At 43.9% G+C, this 12,151-nt stretch overlaps 1 protein-coding gene across 1 annotated transcript; it reads right to left on the bottom strand.

Moving 5' to 3' along the window:
* Positions 1–7,657: 7,657 nt before the first annotated feature.
* On the bottom strand, positions 7,658–11,727 carry LOC128096827 (olfactory receptor 2A12-like). The gene has a single exon (XM_052716853.1). It carries the CDS (start codon positions 9,050–9,052, stop codon positions 8,108–8,110), a length of 945 nt encoding a protein of 314 aa, XP_052572813.1. The 5' UTR covers positions 9,053–11,727; the 3' UTR covers positions 7,658–8,107.
* Between the last annotated feature and the right edge of the window lie 424 nt (positions 11,728–12,151).

Below are 12,151 nucleotides of genomic sequence, written 5' to 3'. Positions count from 1 at the left end.
ATTAGACTCAGGGTTCTTGTTTTGAAAAAGAAAAAAAGGGATATAGAAATGACAGGATAAAAGATAGATTACTGAATCTACTCTGAAAAGAAAAAGGGGGATATAGATATGATAGGATAAAAGGGTAGATTATTGAATCTACTTTTAAAAAGCAACTACTTGTTTTAAATCTTTTACATTGATATGGATCTTTGTATTTTGATACAAAGTTGAGATTATTTTTGTTAGAACATACTGTACATACATTTCTAATCTTATTCAAGGTATTGTACTATACATCTCATTTAACAATGTAATTCAAATTGCTAGTCCTTGAAAGTTATTATTACAAACTACTTAGGATAATAAAGAGGTAAGAACTAATGGTTTTCTGCCCTGCTTCTCTGATCTTTCAGCTTTCACCCTGCTATCTAACTTTGGGTTTTTATTAATAAGACCAATTAGGATTCATGTTACAATGCTCAGTGTGATTTGATGAACTGTGGGTACCTGGCTTAAGAGTTTTCAGAGAAGAAGAACTTTAGTATGTTGCCTGGAGATAGTTCTTGTGATATTTTGTTAAAGAATGTGGCTGCTTTTTGCCCTTGTCCAAAGAGTCTGCCTGAGGCTAAAGTGGGGAGTTTTGGATTAATTCTGTTGTCAGAGGAAATTGCCAAACAGTCTACTATAAACTCTGTCATGTGGTTATTGATGCTAATTCTAATGAAGATTTATAATGAAAAAGAGCAAGCTGAGCAAATAAAAATATAAGATCCAGAACAATTTGAGCAGAAAAAGGATCACCAGAAAGTGAAATAGAGCTAAATCCTGTGTTCAAGGAGATAAACAGACCAAGAAATAGGAGTGGTGACCTCGGGGCAAGATCTCAGCCAGCTAAGTTTCCAACTTGTGAAAATGAATTAAAGAGGGCTGGAGAGATGGCTCAGGGGTTAAAAGCACTGGTTGCTCTTCCAGAGGTCCTGAGTTCAATTCCCAGCAACCACATGGTGCCTCACAACCATCTGTAATTCGATCTTGTGCCCTCTTCTGGCATTCAGGCATATATGTAGGCAAAACACTGTATACACAATAAATAAATCTTTTTTTAAAAAAAAGAAAATGAATTAAAGAAAAGCTTAGAGCCAGGTGTGTTGGTGCACACCTTTAATCCAAGCACTGAGAAAGCAGAGGCTGGCAGATCGCTGAGTTTGAGGCCAGCCTGGTCTACAGAGCAAGTTCCAGGACAGCCAAGCTTAGGCAGTGAAGGTAAAAATCAGAAACAGAAAGTTGGTGAGGATGTAATTGAACATGAGGGCCAAGTTACAGCCCTAGCAAGGAGCAGAGCTTGGCAGCTTTGGCCATGTGGCTCTGGCTTTAGAGTTAAGGATAGAAGAAATGGGTTATGGAATTTGCCTTCACAGCTAAGGAAAATCCCTGAGGCAAAGTATGTGTCAGGGGTGTGCCTGAATGGAGGCCTAGAGAGGACATTGTGTGAAGCTGTGGATTGCCTTGGAGATCCCCAGATAATAGAGATGCCAGAGTCATGGGATACCTTCCAAGGAAAACTGCTAACGGGGAGTGGAACCAGCCCAAGAAAAAGAAGCATGCTGCAGTCAACAAAGCTGAAAGGAATTGGAGATCTGAAGAGCGCTTTGGCATGAGACATGGATATGCAGAGTTTGAATTTTTCCCTGCTGGTTTTCGGTCTTGCTTTAGTCCAGTATTTCCTCACTATGTTCCCTTCCCTAGGTTTAGGAATGGTAATGTATAACCTGTGCCATTATATGTTGAAAGTATGTGATCTGTTTTTTTATCCTGATTATATAGGGGATTTACAGTTAAAAGATTGCATGAATCTCAGAGGAAACTTTGAACTTTGGACTTTTAAACATTGTTGAGATTGTGATAGACTATGGGGGACTTTTGAAATTGGACTAAATGCGTTTTGCCTTTATTACAAGCTTATGGGGGCCAGGAAGTGGAATATGGCAGTTTGAATGTAATTGGTCTCCATAATCTCATAGGGACTGGCACTATTAGGAGGTGTGACCTTGTTGGAGGAAGTGTGTCACTGTGGGGGTGGGCTTTGAGGTCTCCTATGCTTAAGCTGCTCCCAGTATTATGGTTCACTTCCTGTTGCCTGTGGATCAAGTAGTAGAACTCTCAGATCCTTCTCCAGGAATATGTCTGCCTGCATGCCACTTGCCATGATGATAATGGACTGAACCTCTGAACTGTAAGCTAGCCTCAACCAAATGTTTTCCTTTGTAAGGGTTGCTGTGGTCACGGTGCCTCTTCACTTCAATAGAAGCACTAATTAAGACAGGAGGTAGGGCATTGCTGGAGGAAGTATGTCACTGGATGTGGGCTTTGAGGTTTCATGCCAAGTCCTGGGTCCCTCTGTCTGTGGATCAGGATGCAGCTCTCAGCTACTGCTCCAGTGACATGAGTGTCACCATAGGGAGAATCTATCCCCACCCACCCCACAAAAAAAAGTACATGAATTGTATTTTACCAAATTGAAAGCATTTATAATACAATGGACATCATCAAAGAAGCAAAAATGTCCTGAGCTGTGATGCCATGAGCCTATCGTCCCAGCACTGGGGAGGGCGAGGCAGGAGGATCAGAAATTCAAGGTTATCTTCAGGAATGTGGTAAATTCCAGGCTAGCCTAGGGAATGTGAGAGACTTCTTAAGTGTGTGTGTGTGTGTGTGTGTGTGTGTGTGTGTGTGTGTGTGTGTGTGTGTGTGTAAAATGAAAGAGGGAGAAAAAGGATTATGGGAGCCAAAGAGGTCAAGGACACCACAAGAAAACCACAAAATCAACTATCCTGGGCTCATAGGAGCTCACAGAGACTAAACCACCACTAACAAGGGAACCTGAATGGGACTGACCTGGACCCTCTGCATATATGCTACAGGTGTAGCTAGGTCTTCTTGTGGCTCTCCTAACAGTGGGAGAGGGGCTGTCTCTGAGTCTGTTACCTGTTTTGGGGACCCTTTCCTCCTACTGGATTGTCTTCTCTAGCCCAAACAGGAAAGGAGATGCCTGGTCTTACTACAACTAGATACACAGTGGCTGCCTGATATACATGGGAGACCTGCCCTTATCTGAAGAGAAATGAGGAGAATTGGACTGTGGGGTGGGGGAAGAAGAGAGGTTTAGGGGAGGGACTTGGAGGAGAGGATGGGGAAAAGGGAAACTGTAACTGGGCTGGAAATAATTAATAAATTTAATTTTTAAAAATTGTAGTGAGTATTAACTTGAATAGAGTGAACCCATTATCCGAAAATACCTGGCCACAGAATAAAATTGGAGTCTGAAGCCTTTTTAGGAAAGAATAGTTCAGGGGGCTGAATCAGAGAGGAACTTGCTGATTGGTCAGGTAAGAGCTCCTCTGAAGATGAGAGGCAATCCATACCTACCACCATGCAAGGGAGGCAGCAGTCAGAAGTCAACACTAGGAATTGCCCTTGCATGGTACCTGAAATTGGAGCAGCAGTTGAGAGGTTCTGATGAGACCCCAGCTCCCTCCACTTCCAGCATTGCATCACTGACAGAAGAGGTCATCATGTTTCCCCATAGACCACACCGAGTTTATCTGTGAAGTTAGTTCTCTGAGCTGTATTGTTTCTGTTCCACAATCGATCAGCTTACTTCTGTCCTGACAACATGCACTGTGCTACTTAGCATATAGGCCTCAGCCAGCCTTCTGCTGTCTCTACTATCATGTTATCCACAGTTAGCATGTTTTGTGTTGGTTTATAGGTATGCTGTTGTGTTCTGGGAGCTATACCAGGTTACATAATACACATTACATGCTGCCTTCCAGGTAGAAGCACCAACATATCAGACCATGGCCACAGAACTTGTATTACTTCTGTCTAGACAAAACACTTTCCCACCTCCTGCTCTCAGGCTGGACCACACTACTTATTTGCCAAGAGAAAGTGGACAGAGAAGCAGGTCACTCTTGAGAAGCTGAGTCATTGTGAGTTTCTCTACGGTTCTTTTCCTTCTCTTTTAGGATGACTGGTGGAGCCCACTAAGTTTCCTAGTGGCTGTACCCAGCAGGACTGCATGGGAGATTGACTGGACCACGGGTCTGGGTACTAGGTGTTTGTAAGGGTCTAAATAGCAAGGGGGGGGTCTTTTGCTCCACCCCTTGGCATTGTTATAAATAAACCTTTGGAATAAAGTTCTGGGCTGGTGAATAAGGGTCCAGGACCCCTCAAGTCTATCCTATGTTTTCTCTCTGTTTCTCTCTCCTTATTTCCAACTAAGTTTCTTATCCCTCAATTCTCAAGAGTTCCTGGGGTAAATAAGTGTGGGGACTGGTTTTTTACAGATGGTGCCTGAACAGAGACAAAGAAAAAGTTTAAAAAAAAATCCCTAGGGCTTGCAAAAGGATTGCAGGGGGCGTTGAGAGTGTAGGCATGCCGATAAGGAATTGAAAAATGAAGGCAACGGTATTTTATTCTCGGGTATATAGGCTAGGTAGTGAAGGAAATGCCACGAGGTTGCAGCGTTAGCATCTCTCTTTCTCTTCTCTCTCTTTTTTCTATCTATTAAAAAAATAAGGAAGGTAGAGTGTAGCAATATAGTGCAGGACCTATTGAATGTAACTAAGACTTAGGTGAGGTTTAGGCTTAAGTGAGACTTAGGTAAGGTTTATAAATATAGGTTTATGGTAGCCCTATAGAGAGTTTGCTAAGAGATTCTTCCTAGTTTAAGTTAGTTAAGAGTAAGAAGTAATATATCTCTTTTAGGTGTTTGCTACGTTAGGAAAAGCACTAGAGTAGTCCCATAGAGTGTAAGTTTATTATGTAGACTTGAATAATAGAATGTAGGTTTAAATAGGTCACATATTCAGTATAAAGTGAGTCAGAGAAATGTAGGTTTAGAATATATAGGCTTTAGGTTTAAGGATATGGTGGAAAAAAGTAATTGAGTGTAGATTTTCCCAACCTTGGAGAGCAATGTCCATGGTGGACTGTGGACTTGGCAGTTCCAGAAAGCCACCGATAACAAGAAACAGCTCCAAAGACTGCCAGCTTCAGAAAATAACAGCCAGAGGGTCTCGGAAGCTGAAATCCTCAAGGCATCAACACCGTGCAGGTGGCAGATGTGTGAGGAGGGTCTACAAGCTTTCTACCCAAAGAAAGCCACGGTGAAAAATGAACACGCTAAGCCACGAGAGAGGCTAATGACAAGCAGCAGTTTGGAAAGCCCTGCAGAGATGCCGCGCTGCAGGAAAGGTGAACAGCAAGATTCTGCAGCCTTTGAGACACTACACCGTGAGAAAGGCAAATGGTGGAGAACGCTCAGCGGTTTGCATTGCATCGGAAAGATGGACAGCGAGCAGAGCAGCAGTGAACAAGGGAGATGGCAGAGATCAGACTGCTTCAGGACCGGAGAATGGTGTCAGTGCCGGACAAGCAGCTGAGACGCGGGGCAAAGCAGGAAGCTGTGGAGGTGAGAACCGTGCTCCAGGCTGAAGAGCCTGCCTGAAACTCTGCGGCAACTGCTGAGACTGACTGCAGCCCGAGCTCCCAGCAGCGAGGCAGCCACGCAACAGGACAGCACATGGAGGACTCCGGAGACCAGGTTGGCTGAGCACTTGGACCGTCAACGGTACAGGTAATGGGTTTTCCTCCCAAAGCCTGGGTTGCGGTGGGAAGCCACAGTTTCTCAGCTCCTGGCAGCTGAAGGAGCCTTGAGCCCGCGTGGCTATGAGGTGAAGCTCTCTAGCCTGGTCCGGGACCGGTTACGGAAGGCTACAGACTGTAAAGCGCAGCGGTAGCTGAACGCGGAGGTTTCAGAGAGTCTTGCTTGAACTGAGACGTTTTGGTTGTGGGACTTCTATTTGGAACTGTTTGCTTCAGAGTCATTATGACTCTGACAGCTACACACAGATGTAAGGGCAGCTGACAGGCCAGGCCCTGTCTACAAGCGCTCAAAGGAACTTTCAGGAATGGTACCAAAACTCTTTTTGAACTTTTGAGCTTAAAAAATAAAATGGACAATAATGATTTCATTACAATGCGACAGTTTGAATTTGCTTATGCATATAGACTCTATCAACAGGGATGACTTATGAACTACTTATAGAACTGTTTTTGTAAAAATGGAACTGGTTAAATAGAGTTTTTTTTTAAAAAAGGGGGAGAGTTAATATTCCTCAGTATATTTAATTTTAAAAATATTTTCGTGTTACTTGAGTGAATTAATGTCATGTTTTGTATAGTTCTAAATTGTAGGTTGAGAGTAGGCTTGTAGAAATTATTACGTTAACCTATTGATATTGATGCACCATGGTTTGGTGAAGTTAAGAAAGTATTTAAGTTTAAGATGTATACATCAGAAGTTTATTCTATATTTTGTTGGCAAGAAATATTAAGAGTTTGCTTTAAGATGTAAGATTGAGAAAATTGTAATTATGAATAGCAATATATATTATAATTATGTTAACCTGTTTGTCTTTAAGTTTGATGCGGTTGCATCAAGAGTTTTTTCTTTTAAAATATAAAGAGAAGCTGGGCGGTGGTGGCGCACGCCTTTAATCCCAGCACTCGGGAGGCAGAGCCAGGAGGATCTCTATGAGTTCGAGGCCAGCCTGGACTACCAAGTGAGTTCCAGGAAAGGCGCAAAGCTACACAGAGAAACCCTGTCTCGAAAAATCCAAAAAAAAATAAAATAAAATAAAAAAATAAAGAGAGAGGTAGGCAGGCGCAGCGGCGGGCAGCAGCTGAGATGCAGTTGTAATAAAGACTAGAAACTGAGCTATTACCCGCTGAAGAGTTAGTGAAAACAAGCTCTTAATCAAGAGCTTGGAACAGGGACGCCTTTAATCCCAACACCCGGGGAAGGAGCCATCGCCGTGGGACGGAACCAGAGCGGATCTGAACACTCTGTCTGAGGCCAGCCCAGGGCCCAGCTGCTGATCCTGCGAAACCCAACAACTTGGAGGTGTTGGCGAGACTACCCTGCTCAGCTGAAATCCATCCGGGAGAGGATTCAGAATCCTACAGTTTGAAGGCTGAGGAAACAAGATCAGTTGAGGAGTTGACAAATGAGCAAAATGAGACCTGAGAACACAAAAGAAGGCACCGCCCAGCCACTGAACCGGATCACCAGAATCGTAAGTATATACTTCACCGACTGAGAACAGGTAAGCTCCTATCTCCAGACCGACAGATCAGGTCTCTAGGCCCTAGGCCCTACCCATCGGAGTCCCAGGGAACAGACAGCTACCTTTCCCTGCTCCCCCACCAAAAAAAAAAAAAAAAACCCAATAAATAAATAAATAAAATATGAAGAAGAGGGACCTGTTGGAGCCCACTAAGTTTCCTAATGGCTGTACCCAGCAGGACTGCACAGAAGATTGATTGGACCATGGGTCTGGGTACCAGGTGTTTGTAAAGGCCTAACTAGCAAGGGAGAGGTCTTTTGCTCCACCCCTTGGCCTTGTTATAAATAGACCTTTGGAATAAAATTCTGAGCCAGTGGATAAGGATCCAGGCCCACCCGAGTCTATTCTGTGTTTTCTCTGTTTCTCTCCACTCTCTATTTTTTTTCTTTTTTTCTTTTCTTTTCTTTTTTCTTTTTTTTTCTTTTTTTTTTTTTTTTTGGTTTTTCGAAACAGGGTTTCTCTGTGTAGCATTATGCCTTTCCTGTTAGCCCAGGCTGGCCTCAAACTCACGGAGATCTGCCTGACTCTGCCTCCTGAGTGCTGGGATTAAAGACGTGTGCCAGGACCGCCTGGCTCCACTCTCTATTCTAACTAAGTCTCTTATCCCTCAGTCCTCAAGAGTTCCTGGAGTAAATAAGTGTGGAGGCTGGTCCCCCAGAGATGACATGTTGGCTATAAGGCTCCTCCTTCAGAACAGACGTGAGAGAACAGAAGGTCATCCAACCTACAGCTACAAAATGAGCAACAGATGAATCTTTGCAGTAAGATTACTGAAGTGTTTGGACTTGTACCTTAGTGTACCTTGGTTTCACTGTGGCTTGTTCCAAGTACAACACTAGTTCATTTGCAAAGGTCAGTTGCATTCAATAATGACATTCTGCCTTCCTTCAATACTCAATACTTCAATCGAGCTTCTCCTAGATTCTGGTTCTCTAGTCCACCCTACCATGCCCCATCACCTTGAGAAATGCCCTCTTGATGTCTTTGTTCCGAAGACTGTAGACCACAGGATTGAGCAAGGCTGTAAACACATTGTAAAAGAGTGAGATCTGCTTGTCTCGCTCAGGGGAATAGCTGGAGTTGGGTCTCATGTAGATGTAAGTGCATGGACCATAGAAGAGTGTGACCACAGTCAGGTGGGAGGCACAGGTAGAGAAAGCCTTGCAACGGCCCTGGGTGGACTTGATCTTCATAATTGCCATGGCAATATGAACGTAGGAGGCCACAATGAGGGAAATGGGAGTAACAACCACAAAAACACTCAAGACCAGATCCACCATCTCAATGATGTGGGTATCCATACAAGCCAGGCTGCGCACTGAAGGACCTTCACAGAAGTAGTGGTTGACCTTGTTGGGCCCACAATATGGCAGACTCATGGTGAAGAAAGTATGCAGCACAGAAAAGAAGAAACCGCAGATCCATGTCCCAGCAGCCAACCCTATGCACAGTCCCCAGTTGAGGATGACAGTATAACGCAGTGGGTAGCAAATGGCCACATATCTGTCATAAGCCATAACAACAAAGAAGGTGCACTCAGTCATAGCCAGGGCACCAAACACAAACATCTGCAGCCAGCAGCCAGCAAAGGAGATGGTCTGAGAGTGAGCAAGAAGATGCACCAACATCTGGGGCATGGTGGTGGTGACATAGCACATATCCAACAGGGCAAGTATACAGAGGAAGAAGTACATGGGAGTGTGCAGCTGTGAGTCCAGACAGATCAGCATGATGATGAGCCCATTGCCCAGGACTGAGCATAGGTAGATGAGAAGGAACACAATGAAGAGGATGCTGTTGGTCGTGGGGTCACTGGAGAAGCCAAGCAGGATAAACTCGGAAACCCAGCTTTGATTCTGCCCTGGAATCATCCACATGGTGGGGGCTGTAACAGAATCACATTCATCTATGTGTCATCTGACACATGGTAGCTATTGAGACAGAAAGGGGAGATGGAGCCTGGTGAGACACCTCAAAGGTTAAGAGCACTGACTGCTATTCCAGGGGATCAGATAGCTCAGAGCTGTCTGTGACTCCAGTTCAAGATCTGACTACCACTTCTGGCCTCCACAGGCAAGACACACACATAGTGCATAGATAGACATGTAGGCAAAAACCTATATACATTTTCAGGTTTATAAAAATATAAACACAAAAATACATTATAATTTTAAAAAGAAAGGCTGGGGTCTGGGTTCTGAGCACACTGTTCAGTTTCTGTGCACACTTCTCAAGTTGCTGAACCTCCCAATGCCTCAGTCTCTTCATCTGTCAAATGGGGTTGATGACACTCATGTCTCAGGACTATGAGTATCTAAAGCATCTCATATAACTCTTGGAAACACCATCTAACACATGACACATCACGTGCAATCTCACACTCCCATTCCAGATCCCCACAGTAAGAAGGCTTCTAGCTACACCAACTGAAATGATTAGCACTGGCGTCAACTGAGAGACCCTGCGCCCCAGTAAGGTGAGAGCAATTGAGAAAGGATCCCATATCAGTCTCTGAACACACTCACAGTACAGCACAGACAGGCAGAAAGAGAGTAAGAGAGAGTAAACAAACAGATGAAGAAGACAAACCAAACCAAGTGCAGGCCCACACACATCCAGTCAAATGAAAAAGGACAGAAGTCCACGCGTGCAGTGCGCTGGAGACATTGCCTTCCGAGGGAACGCTGGTGAATGTGTGAATATGGACGAAGGAATAGTCTTCCTTTTTCACTCCTACCTCCCTGCACACACAAAACATCAATTCCAGGTGTACCATAGCTTTAAGTGGCAAATCTAAAGCAACCAGATTTTTAGAATCAAACCAGATAAATACCTTTATCCTTTTGGGGTAAGCAAAAATTTCTCTAAAAGAGCACAAAAAAGTACTTTTCATACAGAGGAAAAATAATGGTAATCTAGAATAAGCAAAAAAGAAGTGCTCAAAATATTTATACAAAGAATTGGAAAGATATGTCATAACAACAGATGCTCCAATGGAACAGTGAACAGTATTTAAAGGGCATTTCACAAGGCAGCTGTCTAGTGAGCACTGATGAGGCTCAGGTCCTCAGCACCATTACTCATCTGGAAATTGCAGGAGAACAACACAGTGCCAACACCCACCCTCCTCTTCTCCATCTCACATCCCCACACACCTACCAGCATGGCTACAGTAACAGAGATCTAGTGTTGACAAGAGTAACTGGATCGATGGGAGAGTAAATTAAAATGATCCCTTTAGTGTGTGCCTGGCTGTGTTCCCTAATGTTGAACACACTTAACGCATTGTCCAGAATACAAATGTCAACTACAGTTCTGAAACAATGTGTAAAACACAAACGCACATAGAAACACATGCTCAGGGAAAGACATGTAAAGGAAATTTCCTAACTCTACCTAAAATAGTCTGAACTAAGGCACCACTCATGTTAATCAGCAAGACAATGGTTAAAGCAGGAATGGGCTTTGATGGAGGTAGAAATGTAAAAAAAAACTTTTAGACATCCTCAGTCTTCTCTTCCCTTGTCCCCATGCCCTCTCCTGACCAGTCTACTGCTCATGACCCTCACCGTTGTCCTTCCTTTCAGCCCAGGTCAGGAGCCCATCATCTCTCCCAGCAGTTCTGCATCAGCGTCCTCAGGTGCCCCTTGCTTCTAAGTCTTCCTCCTTCAATATAGTCTTTTTATTTTAATTTTTAATATTTTTATTAATATAGTTTGATTACATTCTTTCCCCTCCCTGTACTCATGTTCTTTCTCCTCCCTCACTCACTTTTGAGACAAAACAAAACAAACAACAAAAATGAAAAAGATAAGCTACAAGAAATAAAATTTAAACAAAAAACCACAGAAACAAACATGGAGTCAGTTTTGTGTTGGTCAGCTACCCCTGGGCATGTGGCTTGCCACGCAGTGTTACTGAATATACGCAGTGACACTCCATTGGGAGACACTGATTTCCCTTTTCTAAATAGGGATCAATTGCAAAGAGGTTCTTGTTTAGGGCAGGACTTCGTGTCCACTTCCCCTTCTCAGTGCTGGGCAGCTGTCTGCATCAACACTTCATGTGTCTGCTACAGTGGTTTTTGAAAAATTTCACACTCGTCCTATCGGCCCCGGTTTAAAGTCTTTCAAACACCCACACCCTGCTCCTCTCTTCCCTGTGGCTCCCTCTCACCTACCAGAGGAAAGACAGTAGATCCAAACGTTCTGCTCACCGGAGACTTCAGCCTGGCACACAACTGTCTCCTCTCTCTCCATGCACAAATCTCCATGCCAGCCCTTCCACTATTCTGCCTGCCTCCGCCTCTCTCACAGCCTAAGGCTTTTGCCTAGTTTCTCGTCACCACCTGCACCTTGGTGCCCACAGTGTGGCCACATCAGGACTCAGATCAGCCAGGAACCTCCTCCCTGACTTGTACTAGACAGGATTATCCCAGACAGGATAATTCCTGCATTTCTTGTTCACTGGCTGCTTACAATCTGAAGAATCCTAGAGGAGTCTGATACCGATTTTGACACCAAACAAGTTGGACATACTCTCTGTTACTCTCTTGTTAACTAACCCCACACAACTAAGAAAGAAATATCTCTGACAGTATGACTGTATGGGTGACTTCCTAACCTTTGTAATAATAAAACCAACTGATATTTATTGGGTTAATTGTATATTCTAACAATTGTTCCACTAACTTTAGTTTAAAAGAACAACGATTCACTGAAGGAAGTATTTTTACCTGTGTGTTACAGGTGAACATTGAAGCCCTGGAGAGGGTGGTTTGTTCCAGATTGCAGGGCATGGGAGAAGTGGGAGTTTAGGTGGTGTGCCCTCAGAGCCTGGCTCTCAGTCACCTTCTCTGCTTCTGGCACACAGGCTCTGAAGTGGGGAGGAGAGGAAGGCAAAGTCTACACATTGTCCATTTAGTTGAGGGCACAGGCCAGAGCCCTCCTAGGACAGAGCTGGATGGCTAGCCACAG

The sequence above is a fragment of the Peromyscus californicus genome, unplaced genomic scaffold (assembly GCF_007827085.1).
Source record: "Peromyscus californicus insignis strain IS unplaced genomic scaffold, ASM782708v3 Scaffold_5__1_contigs__length_169319896, whole genome shotgun sequence".
In the NCBI taxonomy this organism is placed as follows: Eukaryota; Metazoa; Chordata; class Mammalia; order Rodentia; family Cricetidae; genus Peromyscus; species Peromyscus californicus.
The sequence above is the reverse complement of the archived record's forward strand: the minus strand, read 5'-3'. Positions and strand labels throughout refer to the sequence as shown.

Coding starts and splice junctions, on each gene's coding strand:
- LOC128096827 (XM_052716853.1), bottom strand. CDS start 9,052: ATGTGGATGATTCCAGGGCAGAATCAAAGCTGGGTTTCCGAGTTTATC.